General features: G+C 48.4%; 1 protein-coding gene across 1 annotated transcript in view; it reads left to right on the forward strand.

Annotated features, from left to right (window-relative positions):
• Positions 1–20,528, forward strand: part of DNER (delta/notch like EGF repeat containing) — a 261,274-nt gene that overhangs the window by 229,530 nt on the left and 11,216 nt on the right. Inside the window, exons 10-11 of the mRNA XM_066281209.1 lie at positions 3,578–3,691; positions 14,751–14,882. Of these exons, the coding sequence (XP_066137306.1) occupies positions 3,578–3,691; positions 14,751–14,882 (246 nt within the window). The remainder of the gene's footprint in view (positions 1–3,577; positions 3,692–14,750; positions 14,883–20,528) is intronic.

A 20,528-nucleotide genomic window follows, 5' to 3' on the forward strand; every position in this document is an offset into this window, starting at 1 on the left:
TGAGGAAGAGGATGAAGGAAGACGCCTTGACGGAGGGCGCAGGATGCTCAGCACGCAGTGTTGTGCGAGTGCCCGGGGCCCCTTGGGGGAATGGTGCACTCAGGCGGGTGACCCGGGGGTCCTGGGGCGGAGGGGCGGCATGGAGACCCCCTTGCCACGTCAGTCAGCAGTAGTCACGACCATTCGTTCTCTCCACCTAAGATCCCCCGCGCATCGTGGTCCAGCTGTCGTCGTCAAACTGACAAAGACAACAAGTATTTTTTTTACACAGGGATTAGCAAGGCTCAGAGCACAGAAACGCGAAGACTCAGAGTCCTCACTGGGGACTGTTAAAGCCGTCTTGCTTCGGAGTCATCCTGTCTCTGCGAAGATGAGGTTTTTGTCTGGTCTTGCTGCCAGAAAACTTTCAGTGAGTCGCAGTGACCGAGTGTCTTATCTTTAGAAAAAGAGAAATAATAAAGGATAAAATAATTGCCAAAAGAAAAAAAAAAAAGACCACCCAGAGAATTGAAATTGCTTATTATCTTGGGTGTTTTCATCAAATCTATGTTATTGAAGTCTTTTAAGGTTCAGATGTTTAAATATTTAGCCGAGATTTTGCTCCTCAGCCTTATTTGAAAGATGTGGTAATTTGTACACATTGATGTATTATTTATAGGAATACTGTACTGGCGGGGTAGGCTAATGAGCCACCAGAAACCCAGGGAAGACCGTCCTGCATTGCTCGTGGGACGCCTTCTCGGCTTCAGGCACCTCCGACCCTTCCCTGGGGCTGCATTTCTCATTACGGATAATTGAAAGCCTTTTTTTTTTTGGTCACCTGGTTTCTCATTGGTCAGCCTCTGGAGAACTCATAAATATGTGAATCCTTGTTTTTCTCTTTGATAAAGACTTGGAAGCAGAAAAGGTTCTTTTGCACTTTATTCTTTCCGATGAGCTCTGGCTACTTGGAAATCTCAGGGAACTAGAAACAGAGACTTCTTCTGGGCAAAGGAGCCCTGCCCCCCACCCTCACCTCTCCAAGTGAAGAATGATCAGTTTTATGCTAAGAAATAATTCAGTCATTAAATTATTTTGAGCTGGTATGTTAGCACGACTCTCTTGGGTTTGTTGAGGGTGGTGAACGTCTGAAGGCTCACACAGGCCCCTGGAGACGTGCAGAGAGAAAAACAAGGCGAAGGTCTGAAAGGCACTGTAGGAAAACATCTGGCAGAATATTGTTCGTGGGTCGGCTACGATGGGTGAAGGATTAAAGGGAGTGAGAAGCCATGCACTCTACAAACGCTTTCCCAGGCGCAAGTAATGTGAGTGTGAGCACAGACGGGGCTGCTCTTGTGCCGTTTTCTCTGAAATTTTTTCCTTTTCCTTAAGCCCTACTTCTTGAAGCATTGAAGGAGCAGTGAGAGAGAAATCCCCGGGGAGAGTAGTTCCAATGACTAAATGATGAGTCACGGGGTGAGGCCGCCCTCCGCACAGTGTGAGCGAAGGAATGAAGTGTGGAGCAGATGGAGTCAATACCACTTGGTCACTATTTGCTTCATGCTTATTTTTCATAAGCCTGTCGGGCAGGGTGAGCGTATCATTATTTAGGTTCTTTTATACAGACTATCATGTAACTTATCTTCCTCCCCCGTGGGAGAGAGATGGGGAGAGAGGCCGCTTAGCCCACATATCCAACTTGGCACGCCACCGAAACTCCGGCAGGAATTCTACCTGCGGAAAAGTGTTGCGTTTTCAGTTAAAAAAGTAATAATAAAATGATAAAACAAGACGTATTCATTGTAAAATAATTTGAACAATATAAAAATACATAATGCGAAAGTCAAAGTAATTCCTGCTCCTCCCAGTCCCACTGTGGGTGTTTGTCTGCTTACGTGCTCACATAGAGCTTTCTAAATATCAGTGGGAAACTTATTGATTTCGCTCTGACTTTTCTTTCTTCTTGTCCAAGTGAGAGGAAGGGAGATAGACTCCTTCATGCACCCCAACCAGGATGCACCCCGCAACACCTGTCAGGGGCTGATGCTGTGCCCAGCTGGGGATAGGCTTGCAACCGAGCTATTTTTAGCGCCTAAGGTGGAGGCTCCACAGAGCCATCCTCAGTGTCTGGGACTGATGTGCTCAAATCAATCGAGCCATGGCTGCAGGAGGAGAAGAGAGAGAGAAAGAAGGAGGAAGGGGAGTGGTTGAGAAGCAGATGGACGCTCTCCTGTGTGCCCTGATAAGGGATCAAACTGGAACATTCCCATGCCAGATGTTCTTTCACTGAGCCAACCAGCCAGGGCCCACTGTGATTTATTTTGTAATTTTTTGTAGTGAGAAGTGGGGAGGCAGAGAGACAGACTCCCGCATGCACCCGACCGGGATCCACCCAGCATGCCCACCAGGGGGTGATACTCTGCCCATCTTGGGCGTTGCTCCGTTGCAATTGGAGCCATGCTAGTGCCTGAGGTGGAGGCTATGGAACCATCCTCAGTGCCCAGGGCCAACTCTGCTCCAGTGGAGCCTTGGCTGCGGGAGGGGAAGAGAGAGAGATAGAGAGAAAGGACAGGCGGAAGGGTGGAGAAGCAGATGGGCACTTCTTCTGTGTGCCCTGACTGGGATCAACCCGGGACTTCCACACACCAGGCTGATACTCTACCACTGAGCCAACCGGCCAGGGCCTATGATTTGTTTAATGCCTCTTTTTTGTTAAATGGGTGCTGAGCTATGCAGAATTTGTATGTTTGCACAGCCAGTCTGAGCTCACGCTATGCAAGTTCCTAGGGTGCTAGCTGCTTCCCCTACCAGCCTTGTGCCCAGCATTCTTTCCTCAGTTTCCTCATCTGGAAATGGCAGAATGAGGGTATCTGCCTCACTGTGTGGATCAAAATGGATGGCATGCACAGTATGAGGCCTAGAACCTAGCATGCGGCCCACACGTGACCTGCAGTGCGTGGGGGAACGGTCAGGTGTGCCAGGGCTGAGTCCCGGGGGCTCCCTCTCTCGTCTGCAGTCTCCAAGTCTTCGCCTTCAGGACGCTGTCCATCAATCACACTGCTATCTTATGAAGGTGCCCGGCTAATTTCTGTTTCTCTTGGAGACTCAGAAAACATTTGTCTCTGGTACCTTTGATCCTTCAGACTTGAACTTTCTGTTCTCCAGGCTTTGGGACATGTGATCAGAGAAAGCACAGATGAAAGACTTACGGTAGGACCTGTGAGCAAGGACTGAATTTGTTATTTTCTCATAAAATGCATCTTTACAATAATCTAAAGCCAAGGCCGGGCGTGTGTTCACACACGCATCCACACACACGCATGCACGCACACACACGCACACACGCGCGCGCACACGCATGCACGCACACACACGCATGCACGCACACACACACGCGCGCGCACACACACATGCACGCGCACACACGCACACACACACACATGCACGCGCACACGCGCACACACACACACACATGCACATGCACACACGCACGTGCTGCCAGGATCTGCCTCAACGCCATCCCAGGGTGTTCAAACCCTTTGCGTGGGAGCTGGGCATTCCGTCACGAGTCACCCCTTCTGTGTCTCCTTCTCCACAGGAATACACTGTGAACTGTACAAGGACCCCTGCGCTAACGTCAGCTGTCTGAATGGAGGCACCTGTGACAGTGAGGGCCTAAACGGCACGTGTGTCTGCACACCAGGGTTTACAGGCAAGTGACCCAGGCACTGAGTCTTCACATTTACTTCAAAATCCCTGAGATTGCCACTGTTAAAAAAAAACCAAAACCAAAACCAAAAAAAAAACAACAACCCAGGAACCTCTCTGCAAAATGTAAGTGGGCACTGCCGAGGAAAGTCTATTTCCAAACCGCCCGCTGTCCGTCACGGGACGAGGCTCTTCGGAAATCAGCACTTGCTCGCGGGCTGCTGAGGCGAGCGCACTGACCCCCAAGCGGTCGCTTTGACACGCGCGCGCACGGCGTGAGTCGTTACACCAACACCAAAGGGGCTGCGTTAGTGGGAGAAGGGGAAGGAAGGACCACACGGGTCCTCTGTCGCAACTGTATTCGGCCACCACATTTATTCTTATCGAAAGATAGGGAAGGGACTCGGTTTTGAAAAATGAAAAGAAATGGCGGTGATGGTGGTTAACCCCGGGGAGGGGGGGACACTCCAGGTTCCCAGGTTCCGGGTTGATTGTTAGTGAGGGTAGGGGTGCTACCGGAGCAGGGAGGGGGCAGTGGGGAGAGAAACCGGCCCCAGGGAAAGCAGGTGGGAGGACAAGGACAGATTTAAAAGGAGCTGTGGTGGCCACTGAGCTCTGAGTGGGAAGAGTCATTTCTAGGGGATCCGCTCTTAACCTGGGCTCCTTCTAAATCACTCCTGTGGGTTTCTGGGAGTTTGAGAACCCCTGAAAGCAGATGTGAAATGTTGTGTGTATGTGTATCGGCTGAGGGTGGCGGGGGTGGGGGTGGGGCTCTCAAATGTTCACCAGGTTCTCAAAAGGAGCCATGAACCACTGGGGTGGAAAGGAGTCCATCCTTTGCTTCGCCAGCAGAAGCCAGGAGTCCTGAAGTGTAGAGTGCAGGACACGCCTCTGTTTTCAGAGCTTTGCCAACCCCCCCGAAGCACCGGGGTCACTCTGGTTTGCGGGTTGGAACAGGTTGACCTCTAAGGAGCCCGTAGAAGCAGATGGGTATTTAAGCCGCAGGAACACTTTGGCTGGAGAGCTCCTCACATGCTCGCCTCTCCCCTGCCAAGCCACTGTGACCACCTCCCAAGCCCTGGAGAATTTTCCAGCCGCACCTGGGTCCCCGGTCCATCCCTGCGGAGTCTCATGTGTGCTCCTGGGAAGATGCCACAACCATCAAGAAGTGGCAAAAGCAACTTCTGATCGTTTCTGTGTTTATCTGTTTCACATGCTGTGTGTTCCTAGGACCCCGGAGCACGGTCAGTCCAGAAAATCATTTGCAGGTGGTTTTGTTTTGCGGACTGGCTTATAAACTCTCGCACAGGGGGTTACACTCATCAGTGTCCTATGTTTTCCAGGTATTTTTATCCCACAAATAATAACAAGCATGGAAGAAAAAGTAGAAAAGACCGTGCTGTAGGAACAAAGCCCCGTCACTTAACACTGCACTGCGAGGAGCCGGGAGGTCCCGTGGGTAGCGTGTTCATGCAGAACGCGCGGGTATTTGAACACAGAAGGGACCGTACCGCTCACACTGTACTGTGACCTCCTTCCTACTTAAAAATATGCATATTGTAAATGTGTTTCCACATCAAGACATATGTTTCTAGTTTTATTATTTTTACTGGCTGCCCTTTAGTCCATTATATGAAATACCATGGTTTTTCTTTTTCTTTTTTTTTAACTCCTCATCAATTCAGCTTTTGGGGAGAGAATTTTTTTTTTTTAAAGAACTTTTCCCTATTATAAATAGCACTGCATTTGAATGTTCTTGTTTGTGTACATCTTTGTGTACATATCGAATTATTTCTTTGAGCTAATTTCCCATGAATGGAATCCTGGGGGTCCAGGAGAGACTTACATATTGCCCTGCTGTTCTCCAGGAAAAAGTATTGTAACAATATGCCCTCCTATGAAGAACACACAGCATCTGTTTCTTTGTTTCCATACAAGTACCAAGGATAGTTATTCTGCTGGGCAAAAATGCATCTAAGTGTTAGATCTCTGATTCCCAGTGAGATTGAATAGTTTGTTTTATTTAGAGCGTGGGCGCACACATGCACATACGAGAAAGACAGACAGGAAGAGAGACGAGAAGCATCGATTCTTTGTTGCGGCATCTTAGTTGTTCATTGATTACTTTTTCATATGTGCCTTGACCTGAGGGCTGCAGCTGAGCCAGTGACCCTTTGCTCAAGCCAGCAATTTTGGGCTTCAATCCAGCGACCTTGAGCTTCAAGCCAGAAACCTTTGGGCTCAAGCCAGTGACCATGGGGACATGTCTATGATCCCACACTCAAGCCAGTGACTTCACGCTCAAGCTGGTGAGCCAGTGCTCAATCCAGTGGCCCCAGGGTTTCAAACCTGGGTCCTCAGTATCCCAGGCCTATGGTCTATCCACTGCATCACCTCCTGGTCAGGCTGAATACTTTTAAAATACGTTTATGGTCACTTGTGTTTCTTCTTTTATGAATTTCCTCTTCATGTTAACCTTCATTCTTGACTTGAAATGGCCCTTCATAATAAGTAGGTTACATTTTACCGGCCATAGGTTACACATATTTTTTCCATTGTCTTTTGTCTTTTAAATGTATCTAGTTTTTATTTTGTTTTTCATATACCATATGTCAATTTACATAGTTAAATCTTTACTTTTTCTTGCTTTATGCTGGAAAGATCCTATATATTTGTTTTATAAATACTCTCCTATATTATTTCAGTCACGTATGAGTTAATTTTGTACATGCAAGTGTTTAGTCCATTTGAAATTTATCTTGGTACCTTACGGGAAATGAAAGGCCATCTCTTCTCCAGAATATTTAGCAACCCTCCAGCCGCCTCCTCCGCATGCACTCTTGGGCATCGCTCAGACACCTCCACTTAAACAGGTTTTCTTCCCCTTCCCTTCTTCTAGAGCAGGGGTCCCCAACCTACGGCCTGCGGGCCACATGCAGCCCCCTGAGGCCATTTATCCGGCCCCCGCTGCACCTCCGATAGGGGCACCTCTTTCATTGGTGGTCAGTGAAAGGAGCACAGGATGCATCCGCACCCTGTGCTCCTGGAGTATTGTATGTGGCGGCCCTGCAAAGCGCAGCATGGCTCACGTACAGTACTACTTCCGGTGACGTGGGATGCATGCATCACGGCTCCGGAAGCGCGTCATATCACCTGTTACAGCTAGCAGTGACAAATATGGAACCGGACATTGACCATCTCATTAGCCAAAAGCAGGCCCATAGTTTCCATTGAAATACTGGTCAGTTTGTTGATTTAAATTTACTTGTTCTTTATTTTAAATATTGTATTTGTTTCCTTTTTTTTTTTACTTTAAAATAAGATATGTGCAGTGTGCGTAGGGATTTGTTCATAGTTTTTTTTTTATAGTCCGGCCCTCCAACGGTCTGAGGGACAGTGAACTGGCCCCCTGTGTAAAAAGTTTGGGGACCCCTGTTCTAGAGAGTTGCTCGCTCATTCCGTGGTATCACTGCCACTGCGGGTTGCTCTGGACAGAGACTGGGAATCACTTGGTACCTCCTCTTCTTCCTCTGACCTGTCTCCACCTGCCAAGGAGCCCTGAAACCTCCCAGACTCCCTCAGGTCCTTCTAGAGCCAGCGCCAGGCTGCCTTCGCCTCCTGCCCGCCCTGGGGCAGCCCCTTCCCACACCTATTCCCCGTCACCCCTCATACATCCAGGGGTCTACCCTCTGGACATGTTATGCAAGGAGCCTCTAATCTTGTCACTCTCTGCTTAGAATTTATCAAGTGGCATTACATCATTTTTAAGAAAAATATTGGCCCTGGCCTGTTTGCTCAGTGGTAGAGCATTGGCCTGGCATGGGGATGTCCCGGGTTTGATTCCCGGTCAGGGCACAAGGAGAAGTGACCAGCTGCTTCTCTACCTCTCCCCAACCCCCTTCTCACTCTTTCTCTCCTCTCCTCCCACAGCCATGGTTTGATTGGTTTGAGTGCATCAGCCCCGGGCACTGAGGATGGCTCCCTGGAGCTTCCACCTCAGGCGCATAAAATAGCTCGGTTGTGAGCAGGGTTCCATAGCAGAGCATTGGCCCCAGACAGGGGTTGCTGGCTGGATCCCTGTTAGGGGAGAGAGAATCTGTCTCTGTATTTCCCCTCCTCTCAATTGGGAAAAGAAAAAAGAAAAAGAAAAAAAAAGAAAAGAAAACTGTCAAAGCCCTTAACTTGACGGTAAAGACCTGAGTGATCTGCCCATCTCGCTTTTCCCGTTTGTACGGCTCGACTCCCGACACCCTGTGTCAGGCCCTTCTTGGTAATAATCTTCCCTTTAATCTCTCGTCTCCTGGTTCTCTCTGCCCCCCATTCCCTCATCTTCCCCCCCCCCCGGGCATTTCTTCATGGTGCTCATCCTGATCACAGGGAGCAGTAGGCCATTTCCACTGAAGTGGGTTCAGAAAGTCACATCAACTGATGTTTGAAAACAACAAATATCTATGGCTATTCAGCCCTGGTGATCTTTTAAACCGTAGAGGACCATAGAGTCGTTCCTCAGGTGGTTTGGAGAGCTGTGCTGTCAACGTAGTTTACAGAACGCTGGTCCCATGAGATGCTTCATGGAAAAAAGTGTCCGTGGCCAAATAAACTTGGCACGTGGCCCGTGCCATGTGGAGACTCCAAGGGGATGCCTGCATCCTACAGGCTCTGAGGGGGTCTTACAGTAAAGAATCTTATTGGCCCTTGTTTATTTTCTAAGTAAATTTAATCATAGAACCTTCTTTTTCCCTTTAAAAAGAACCCCTTGTATTCTGAGAAAGGAGCGTTCCACGGAGAACGCAGGCGAGCTGTAAATGATCCGCTCCCTGCTTCTTTGGCTGTTGTGTCCCGCACATTTTAGGTTGTATTTTCGTTTTCATTTAATTCAATGTTTTGGCTGTTTAGGTTCCTTTCGATGTTTCTTTTTGATCCGTGGATTATCGATAAGTGTGTTATATAGTTGGGACCTTTTCCCCTGCACCTTGTGGCACTTCTGGGTGGCTGGCCGGCCCTCCAGCCCCTCGTCTGGAGTCTATAAGGCGGGGAAAGCTCGGGGGAATCGCCATCACCTTGCTCCTTGCGTCCTGAGGTGCCTGGGGCCGTCTGTCTCCTCGTGACCCCTCAGGCGTCTTGTGCTTGCTTTATAGAAAATGTTCGGGTGTTTCTTTGCACTTACTGGGAGGACTAGGGAAAATACTCCAACTTCTTGGAAATGCTATGCCATCTTTTTTTCTGCCACTATGGCTGTTTTTAGAATTTTTTCCGTTACTGCTGGCTTTTTAGCAGATTGACCCTGATGTGCCTTTACTGTGGTGTTTGTTGATGTTTATCCTGCTCGGGATGTGTTGTGCTTCTTGGATCTGGTTTGACAGTTCTCGTCAAATCTGGAAAAATTTTTAGCCACTTTCCCTCCAAATATTATTTTATGCCCCTACTCCCTGTCCTGGGACTCTTATTACATCTGTGTGAGACTGCTGAAAATGGAACAGCAGGTCACTGACTTTCTGTTCAGTTTGAAAATTTTCTTTTTCCTGAGTTTCGGCTGGTCCAGCTTCTCCTGTTGTGTTTTGAGGTTCACTGACCTTTTCCTCTGAGGCCTCTGATCTAATAATATCACTCTGTATTATTTTGTTTTTAATTTGATACTGTATTTTTTTTATATCTGGAAATTCCGTTCAGTTCTTTCTTATCTCTTCCATTTTTACCCATAATTTTTCCTTTCCATTTTGAGCAGATTCCTTGTTTACTCACTAACTTCTGTTGCGTCTGGGTCTCCCCCTTTTGAACCGATGTTTCTTCTGGATACGGGTGACCTTTGCCTGCTCCCATGATTGAGGGGAGGAATCTGCTCCCATGATTGGGGGGAGGAGTCTGCTCCCATGATTGGGGGGAAGAGTCTGCTCCCATGATTGGGGGAGGAATCTGTTCCCATGATTAGGGGGAGGAGTCTGCTCCCATGATTGGGGGGAAGAGTCTGCTCCCATGATTAGGGGGAAGAGTCTGCTCCCATGATTGGGGGGAAGAGTCTGCTCCCATGATTGGGGGAAGAGTCTGCTCCCATGATTGGGGGGAGGAGTCTGCTCCCATGATTGAGGGGAGGAGTCTGCTCCCATGATTGGGGGGAAGAGTCTGCTCCCATGATTGGGGGGAGGAGTCTGCTCCCATGATTGGGGGGAGGAGTCTGCTCCCATGATTGGGGGGAGGAGTCTGCTCCCATGATTGAGGGGAGGAGTCTGCTCCCATGATTGGGGGGAGGAGTCTGCTCCCATGATTAGGGGGAAGAATCTGCTCCCATGATTGAGGGGAGGAGTCTGCTCCCATGATTGGGGGGAGGAGTCTGCTCCCATGATTGGGGGGAGGAGTCTGCTCCCATGATTGGGGGAGGAGTCTGCTCCCATGATTAGGGGGAAGAGTCTGCTCCCATGATTGGGGGGAAGAGTCTGCTCCCATGATTGGGGGGAAGAGTCTGCTCCCATGATTGGGGGGAAGAGTCTGCTCCCATGATTGGGGGGAGGAGTCTGCTCCCATGTCTGCTCCCATGATTAGGGGGAGGAGTCTGCTCCCATGATTGGGGGGAGGAGTCTGCTCCCATGATTGGGGGGAAGAGTCTGCTCCCATGATTGGGGGAGGAGTCTGCTGCCATGATTGGGGGAGGAGTCTGCTCCCATGATTGGGGGGAAGAGTCTGCTCCCATGATTGGGGGGAGGAGTCTGCTCCCATGATTGGGGGGAGGAGTCTGCTCCCATGATTGGGGGGAGGAGTCTGCTCCCATGATTGGGGGGAGGAGTCTGCTCCCATGATTGGGGGAGGAGTCTGCTCCCATGATTGGGGGAGGAGTCTGCAGTAGCTTTTGCTCAGGGAGTCGTGGTACCCTGCTGCTAAGGCGCATGCGCTGGCTGGTCAGTCAAACACCTGCACAGTGACCGTGCACAGTTGACCCCCCACGGTCTGCTGGGAGCTGTGGAAAACTGCTCACCCTTCTTCTGCTTTGCTAGGCCCGTGGGGTTTCATTTGCTCACGTCCAGTGTGCAGGAACCAACTGAAGGGGCACAGCGTATTCCTGATGCCCCTTTTCTGAGTGACTCTCTTCCGTGCTGGTCTGTCCTGGCCCCCACCACGCCCAGCCCTCCGCAGCCCAGTGCAACCATGGCGTTCGGAACTGTCTCCAGGCAGAAAGCCAGCAGCCTCGTGGTTCTCAGCTGTGTTGTTTCCCTTCTCTCAGCAGTCACGGCCATGCTCTGTCTGTTGCCCAATGTCTTAAAAGTGTTATTTTAAAACATATATTTCATCCATTTGGCTAATTTTTTTACAGCGGACAAAGCAGGATCCAGTGTCTCCATCATGAGAGAGAAGTTCCAAATCCTTTTTTTTTTTTTTTTTAAGATTCATTTCATCTGGGATATAATACTTGTCAAGTATGAAGGCAAAATGCAAGCCTCGGTCCCGGGACTGGCACATAGCAGTCATGTATGTAATACGAGGAATTACAACTACAGTGGGCCCTGTTAACCTGAGCATCTACCAACAGCAGTGACTTCTGATTTTTTTATCTTTCTTTTTTTTGTATTTTTCTGAAGCTGGAAACCGGGAGAGACAGTCAGACAGACTCCCGCATGCCCCCGACCGGGATCCACCTGGCACGCCCACCAGGGGGCGAGGCTCTGCCCACCAGGGGGCGTCGCTCATATGCGACCAGAGCCACTCTAGCGCCTGGGGCAGAGGCCAAGGAGCCATCCCCAGCACCTGGGCCATCTTTGCTCCAGTGGAGCCTCGCTGCGGGAGGGGAAGAGAGAGACAGAGAGGAAGGAGAGAGGGAGGGGTGGAGAAGCAGATGGGTGCTTCTCCTGTGTGCCCTGGCTGGGAATCGAACCCGGGACTTCTGCACGCCAGGCCGACGCTCTACCACTGAGCCAACCGGCCAGGGCTATCTTTTTTTTTTTTAGTTTAATTTGTCTGAGGAATGCAAACAGAATTAAACAGTACGCTTGTAAATTTGCATGAATACAACAAAATTTCCTATCTACTCTACATAGTGCCTCTGAGAAAGTGGTAGATTGAAAATCAATTGGATTTAAAGTTCAGACTCTGGCTTTCAGCCTTCGTCAAGTAGAAATTTCATTTTGTATTCTCTGTACAAACGTTATTTGAGCACCACAGCAATTTAAAAGTAATTGATTTTTCTCCAACTCGAACTTTTTAAAAAAGTAAGCAAGTCAATGAAAAAGTCATCTGGCTCAAGCCAGCAAAAGCATAAAGATTTATTAAGTCAATTATGAGTAAAAAAAAAATGATGATATAATATACTAAGAACTTTTCTAGTAAAATAAGCTAGAATACATATTGCTGGAAGCTGAAATGGTAGGGTAGTGAAGTGTATAAAAACACCTAATCCTCTTAATATGGGGAAATGTCAGTGAACCTAAACTTGCTCTTCATGATTCAAAATAAATCTTCTAATACCTCACATAAAACTGATGGCAAAAACCACGATCTCGGTGAGGCAGAGAAGAGCAGTTCTCTTTGGGAGTTCTTCTGGTTGGAGTTTTTCTTACGTGGCTCTATCCTCAGAATCATTCCATTTTCCTCCCCCCAGCATGTGACACAGGTGAAGGCATCCCCACACCGAGTGAGAGCCAGCTGGGGTGGGTCACTGGTTCAACTAGAAGCCTCGGAGCGTTAGTCTGTAAAATAGGCCAGTGGAGTAAACCGAGAGATCTCGGAGAACCGTGCCTCGCTCCAGGGTTCTCCCAGGAGCACATATACTGCAGAAAGAGCTGCTGGCTCTTTGGGCCCCTGTCTGGCATGGATTTTGTGTCATTAACTAGTGCCATCTCATCTCCAGTAGAACTCTGAGAATACCGTGGTGATGAAAGTCAGACTGGAATCTATTTGGGACTCTCTCTGGGTGTTAGATATTTGATAACTGTCTATATAGAAAGAATTCATCCTCTTTTTTTTTTTTTCTCCTGCCATTCCCTCTACCTACCGAACGCTTCCAATCTAGTGGGTCCCAAGAACAGACATATCTGGGGGTCTTGGACTTCTCCTGACTGTATTAGAGACCCTCAGATATCCAAGAACCAACACACATGTTAGGGTGGCTCTGGACCCTGACTCTGGCATTGACCTCCCTGGGGAAGCTCCGGACCAGAGCAGGAATAGATGTGCTAGGCAGACACACAGCTCTGGGACTGCCCGTGTGGAAGGGATGAGTCGGGAGAAGGTAGATCATTTCTGATGCTGTTGTTGCCAAGACAACAGAGCATCTTACTTCAAAGGATGCAGTGTTCCAATTGCCAGCCAAAGTTTAGTCAATACCTCAATTAAGCTTGTCTTCCTAAATGGCTGGAAAGGGGTCCTGATGTATGTATTTGTCATGTTTTTACCATTTCTCAGTTCGTTCTTGTTTGTGTCTCTTCAACTAGTCTACCGTGTAATGCCGTTTGTCATGGTTTAGTGATACACTTCTCACTTACAGCGATCGCCTCATTAATATATAGAAAGATAACTCCTCCGGAAGTAGGTTACTAAGAGGCCATCCATCTCGTGTCTTTTCCCACTGATGTAAAACAGTGTATTTACTGCCGGAAACATTCACTCAGACGCTGCTGAGTTAGAGTCAACCTCGTAGGACCTAGAAGTAGTAAATGTTTCATTCGACAGATTTTCCCTTAAAAATGAAAGAGGCAGATGCCAGGTATGGAAAGAGTGTGAAAGGAAACAGACATGGAACATTTCAGTGTGAGATTCCTCCTCCACAGTGGTCTGTGGGTGACATATGGCGGTTTTACCCACGCGAGGTAAGCCAATAGCAGACAGAAAAGCATTTCAATGCTAATTAAGTAAGCCTGGAAGTAATTACCCAAGTGTACACTGAAACATTGCCTTTTGAAAATGGACAAAATATTTGATTTTTCTCCCCCTTTTTTTTTTTAGCCTACAACTATAGTAGTGCTAGAATGGTTTTTGCTTTTAAATATCACTTTTTACATTTCTCTAAGCAAATGGAGAAAGCATATTTAAAAAAAAAATTTTTTTAACTTTTAAGGGAGATTGCCTCAATTTGCAGTATCCTCTTTTATGTAGCTGTGACAAGATGCCTGTAACCTTCAGAAGCATGCCCACTTTGTATCGACTCATTGCATGACTTTAAAAATCACACGAAGGTGGCCTTGTTCCTGTAACTCCTAATAACAAGCTATTTCCTATAAATTGGTGTTGGAATCACAGTGACATCTCCTCATGTCTTGTTGGTGACATTGAACCAGTCACTCCCAGAGAGGGCCAGGATACCTCTGGATGTTGGGTGTAGGCAGGGTCGAGATGCCAGATCACAGTTTTCTTCATGGAGGAAGGACAGATCGGAGTGGATGGAAACGTCCCTGGGGCCACCGTTTCCCAAGGCAGAGAATGTCCAATTTAGGTCAACGCAGCCGTCACAGCTGTCTCTCTGTCCGGCTCGATGCTCTCGCTGAGTGTTCCGGCTCTCCCAGGAACGGACCCAGGCGCTTGGAAAGTGGAGTATGTTCTCATAATTGACTCTATCAAGGCCCACAGCTGGGCCCTGGGACTATCCAGAAAATAGTCAAAGGGCCAGACTCACCCTCACACACTCAGCTACAAAAAAAAAAAAAAAAAAATTAAAAATCATAAACTCTGAGTTCTCACCTAGCTGGAGTTTCAGAAAAATAAGAAGCTAAATACCGGTTAAAGTAGATCTCTCTCTCATGAATTTAGGAACCCAAATTTGCTTTCCTGATCAACTTCACAAGGTTTGTTCAGACATGGGAATCAGCTTCAGTTAACTAATTCAGCAGATTCAAGAGAATTCTTTTTTACCAGTGCTATCCCCCCCCCCTTTCTTTAGAAGTTTTATTCAAGTAAAAAGATCCCATGTCTGGAAGTTGGAGGGAGTTCTTTCTGCACTTTTATGCAAACAGCAGATTGGGCTCCATTGCTGGAGCTCGTGACCCAGGCTCAGACCTCCGCTTTGCCAGAGAAGTGATGGGTGACGGGTGACGAGCTCCTGGTGCAGCTAACAGTCTCAGGCCCACCTTCTCCCATCTCCTTAGGCGAAGAGTGCGACATTGACATAAACGAATGTGACAGTAACCCCTGCCATCACGCCGGCACCTGCCTGGACCAGCCCAATGGATACACCTGCCACTGCCCCCACGGCTGGGTCGGAGCCAACTGTGAGATCCGTAAGTATGTCGGCCTCTGGGCCGCTGTTATCCGGCCTCCCGTTCCCGTTCACCAGGAAGGGGGTGGCTGACCCTGCCTCCGCAGTCTGCCCCTCCCACCTGGCCCGAGTCTGTGTCCAGCCTTTCCAGGGGACGGGACGGGGACGGGGACGGGGATGGGAATGTGCGGCTGTCATCCAGAGGTCAGCGCTGCTCCTGCCGCCAAAAATGTGCTCGATCGAGACGCACTTGCGTCGGAGCCCAGAAGAGAGTCTCTGTGTTGAAAACGTAAAAAAACAAAACGAAACGAAACGAAAAACTGCACCAAATGTAAATTCACTCTGCATTCAGGTCTCCAAGTGTCTTCAAACGTGTTAGGTTTCATCAGCTGTCTGGGGCAAGGTCCAGGGAGGGTGAGCGGGAAAGACAATCTGAAAACCAGGTTGAGCTGCTCAGAGCTAAGCATTCTCTCGGGACAGCTGACGGGCGTTGGCAAGTGTCACCATCCAGATTTTACACATTCAAATAACGTATCTACTGAGATTGAGGTGCAAATGAGAACTGACAAGGGATTGGGTTTTCCATTGTTTTGCAAAAGCCTAAAAATTCAACTTTGAAAGATGCTTTCTTCTTATTTAAATTAGGGCAGTTGGGTCTTTCATAGAAGTTCCCTCTTGGGGCCTCCCCTCCCCCTTCCCCATCATCAGGTAAAGACAGCTGCTCTGCTGCCTGAGTTTGGAAGGGGGCAGATTCTTACGCGGAGCTGTCTCTGTCTCGGAGCAGGCCTGCCGGCTGCCTGGAGTCCTCCATGCTGTGTTTCAAGGGAAGCACCCCCCCCCCCTGCTGGTCCACACCTTCTCCACCTTGAACTTGACCGCCAGTGAAGGTTCTATTCGGGCTCCTCCTTGCTCATACTTTGTCTTTGCTCTTGGCCTAGAGCTCAGAGGCAAAGAAGGTCATTATTTTTAGGCCTCTCCCTCAACCTTCCCAAATGTTCTCAACAGAACAGTCTTAGAACCTACTGTCCTTGCTGAAGATGGATGAGAAATACGCTCTTGTTGGAGAAAGAGACAGAAAGGGATTCCAGCAGTAAAAATGCTGAGGGCTGAGGGCTGAGGGCTGTGACTGGGGTAGGATGTGAAGACTGAAGTAGCAGGAGGAGGCTAAGTCCAGTCTGGTGGGCTCTTGGCTGGAAGGGGTCCCAGACCCGCGTCCGCAGGACTCTGCCTCTCACCCGGGCCGTGGTGCTCACTGTGTGGCCACACCTCGTTGGGCTGAGCCTCAGTGTGCTTAATCCACAAAATGGAATCTGATTGCATTCTGAAATTTGTTAATTCTAGGAAATGACAAATTTTGTACCATGGGGCAGAATCATATCTACTTACAGCATTTAGATTTTAATTATAAAGATAACTCTAGTATATAGGAGAGTGTGGATAAGAAGTCTGGAACACCTGGGATGCTTTCAGGAAATTTTGAAGCAAAATCCTATAATTATATATAAAAAAAAATCTAAATTTCATTTTCTCCCAGTGACGATAATATAGGCAAAACATGCACAAGTAATAAAAAGGATCGAGGTTGGCTTCATATTCTAGCTCTATTATGTGGTAGCCATGTGACTTACTCGTACAGACAAATTTACCTCTTGGGAGCTTGTAAAGCCAGTAGCCACAGCCACCATCACAGCCACCTGGCCCGTGTAGGTTCGCATTTGATTCAGACAGACGGTAATGAAACAAGGGAGCCAAGAACTGGTGGGCTGTTGGCTTTAATCAAACTAGCTCGCTCTCGGCAGGCAAGAAATATACACAGTGGGAAAACACTTTGTAAAGCCAGAAGCCACGGCCACTATCACAGCCGCCTGGCCCATGCAGGTTCGCATTGGATTCGGACAGTCAGTAAAGAAACAACGGAGCCAAGAACTGGTGGGCCATTACCTTTAATCCTAGCTTGCACCCAGCGAGCAAGTAAAAACACACACTGGGCTCCAAAACCCACTCACATTCAGTGCTCACAAAGCTACTGACTTATCCGAGTTTCCTAGAATCAAAGGTTTCTAGCTCACCAGACTTACTCACCTCTGTTCCCCATCTCCTTCCTTCTCCCTGCACAAACTGCACAAACTGGCTTCTCACTCAACACTCCGTCATCTTGGCTGCTTCTCCTGGCCTCCTCCACGTGGCCTTTCTGTGCTCTCTGCTGTGATCTCTCTGCTCTCTCATGCAAATCTCAGGAACCGAGAGAGCAAGCTCCTGTTCTGCCCCTATTTTATAGTGTAGAAATCCAAACCTTTAATCCAATATACAAAATAGGGAAGTCTCTAATACAAAGTCACTTATCTGAGGCATGACGGGATTGTACCACCCCACATCAAAAAGGGTGGGAAAGGCTCAATCCCAAAACCAAGCCCCAGGCTACAAGGATTCTGCCTGCCTACAGCCCGCCCCCAACACACATTAATATCACCTGGGCGATGGCCTCCATGTGGGCAGCGCCATCTTTAACAAAGTGAGCATAATATATTTTATCTGCCCAACACACTTCCCTTTCCATTCAGGGCTCCCAAAGCCACTGACTCATCCGAGTATTCCTAGAATCAAAGGTTTTTACCTCACCAGCTGTAAAGCCAGGAGCCAAGGCCAGGGCCACTATCAGAGGAGCCCAGCCCATGCAGGTTCGCATTGGATTCGGACAGTCGGTAAAGAAACCATGGAGCCAAAAACTGGTGGGCCATAGTCTTTAATCTAGCTTGCACCCGGCGGGCAAGTAAAAATACACACTGGGCTCCAAAACCCAGTCACATTCAGTGCTCACAAAGCTACTGATTTATCCGAGTTTCCTAGAATCAAAGGTTTCTAGCTCAACAGCCTTATTCTCCTCAGTTCCCCATTTCCTTCTTTATCCCAGATACAAACTCTGTACAAACTGGCATCTCACTCAGCACTCTGCCATCTTGGCTGCTTTTCCTGGCCTTCTCCACGTGGCCTCCTCCCGCTGCTGGCTCTATTCTCTCTGCTCTCTCATGCTAACCTCAGGAACCAAGAGCCCAAACTCCCGCTCCGTTCCCATTTTATAGTGTAGAAATCCAAACCCTTAATCCAATATACATAATGGGGAAGTCTCTAATACAAAATCACTTCTATGAGGCATGATAGGATTGTACCACCTCACACCAAAAAGGGTGGGACAGGCTTAATCCCAAAACCAAGCCTCAGGCTACAACAATTCTCAACACACATTAATATCACCTGGGCAACGGCCTCTTTAACAAAGTGAGCATAATACATTTTATCTGCCCAACACCAGCCTTATTCACCTCTGTTCCCCATCTCCTCTCGGCACAAACTCTGCACAAACTGGCTTCTCCTTCAGCACTCCACCATCTTTGCTTCCTCTCCTCTGCAATGCTAATTTCAGGAACTGAGAGAGCAAGCCCCCCCCCCCCCCCCGCCTCATTTTATAGTGTAGAAATCCAAACCTTTAATCCAATATACAAACAAGGAAGTCTCTGATACAAAGTCACTTATCTGAGGCATAATGGGATTCCTTATGAGAGTGCACCACCCCACATTATGCAACAATCAAGGGTGTGGGGAAAAGCTTAGTTTTGAAAAGATCTTAGTATTAAAAGGGCAGGAAAGGCTTAGTCTCAAAACTAAGCCTTAGGCTATAATGACTTTGATGGCTTACAGCCTGTCTCCCACACCCAATGCAAACTATAAGAGAGCAAACCTATCTGTCATATTTACAAACTTATTTGACTGACACAGCTCGTTTTTCTCACTTGTAAAATGTGCTAGGAAGGTTGCTGCGAGGATTACGGAGGCAAGTGTGTGCCTATTTCTGCACTGAGTAAATGCTTGTTGCCCTTTCTCTCTAATTCTACACTAGGGTAGCTCTGACACTATGAACTATTTCTGGGGAGGGTCAGCCTTTGGCCATTGTAAGGCCGGCAGTATGACAACCGTCACTGCCAGGCAGGTGCAGGTTCCCATTAGATTCAGACAGACGGTAATGAAACTACGAAGCCAAAAGCTGGTGGGCCATGCCTTTATTCTAGCCTGTAACTGGCCGGCGAGTAAAAACAAACACACAGGGCACCAAAACCCACTCACATGTTCTCCGGTTCTACAACCAGGAGAATCTTTTTTAGTTTTTCCTAGAATCAAAGGCCCCCCACCAGCCTCAGCCCCGTCTGGTTCCCCATCTCCTTCTCTCTGCACAAACTCTGCAAAAACATAACCTCCTTCTTCCTCCTTCTTCTTCTTCTTAAAACTTTTTGGCACGAAAACCCCTCCTCCAGCACACATTAGCATAACAGAGCCCCTTCCCAAGCAGGAAGGTAATTAGCTGTTTCACCTGGCAGAGCAATTTATGTGGGCAGTGGCCATTTTTAACAAAGGGAGCATAAAAATCACATTTTACAAACTTATTTGCCCAACAGCCACTATCTTTTGAGATGACGCACAGGCAAGGCACAAGCCACCCAGAGCGGTTGAGGGCGATGGGGCCTGTCACATGTGTTGGTCCCCACTTGGGCTCTCTGCTTGCCTAGAAGAGCTCATTCTATTTGATGACCTCATCTGATGATCTCTCCATTAAGCCGATGTGTTAAAATAAATGTCATCAGAGATTAGGCTCTGCGGCTTCCAGTGTTGGGTGCTTCCCCCCCTTGGCCTGAGAGTAACAACAGAGAACATGCATGGGCGGTTTGCGGTGACCCGTCGCTGGAGCCGGTGGCCAGTGTCTGGAGAACTGGATCTAAATCAAATGGAAGGAATCCAAGGACCGGGAGTGTAAGCAGAGTCTGGCTTGTCAGTGGTCAGGGAAGGTAGAAGAGGCCTCCAGTCCTGTGTGAGCGCCAGGAGCCCAGGAGATCTCTCTCTAACCCTGAGCATCTGTGAGCTTCTGAAGAGGCCAGCAACCAGGAAGAGGGCGCCTGGATGGTACAAGTTCAGGTCCGCAGCTCTCAATAAGGAAGCCCAGATACAGACAGAGAAGAGAGGGGACCGGGGCCCGCACTGCTCTGTGGCCCAGACAGCTACTGAGTTGTGCAAGACAGTCAAGGAGCCTCCACGGGCCTGCTCTCTGCTTCCAGAGGCCACATCACCCACCTTCTTTCAGCCATGTGGTCCTGCTTTCTCTTCCTTGAGCGGGTCAAGTTTATTCCTGCCTTCAGGGTCTTTGTCTGTGCTGTCGCTCATGCCCGGAGCTTTCTTTCCTTGGAGTTTTTAGCACAGCCATCTTCTTCTCAGTAACCAGATCTCAGCTTGAGTTCACGCGCCTCCCGAACACTGAGCCCCCACGGCGAAGGGCACAGCGCGTGAAAATGAATCAACCTTCTCAGCCATCGCTGGAATTCTGCTACGGCAACAGGATTTACATGCAAACTAATACCATTTTAGTGGTTCCATTTCCGTGGCTACCTCCTGCGCCCGTGTTCACCCCGAGAGCAAATGTTTCCTAGAAATTTGCCCCACCCATTAGAGATACTCTGTTATCCCCAATCAGAAGTAAGTAGCAGAAATCAAGCAGACCATACAAATGGGTCAAAACCATCAGCAAAATTGACCCAGAACTACCCTAAAAGGATCACTTTAGGTGAGATAGCTTTGGTGTTTCACACATATTTTGAGACAAATGCAAACCCTAAATTCTGGAAAT

The sequence above is a fragment of the Saccopteryx bilineata genome, chromosome 5 (genome assembly GCF_036850765.1).
Source record: "Saccopteryx bilineata isolate mSacBil1 chromosome 5, mSacBil1_pri_phased_curated, whole genome shotgun sequence".
Lineage (NCBI taxonomy): Eukaryota > Metazoa > Chordata > Mammalia > Chiroptera > Emballonuridae > Saccopteryx > Saccopteryx bilineata.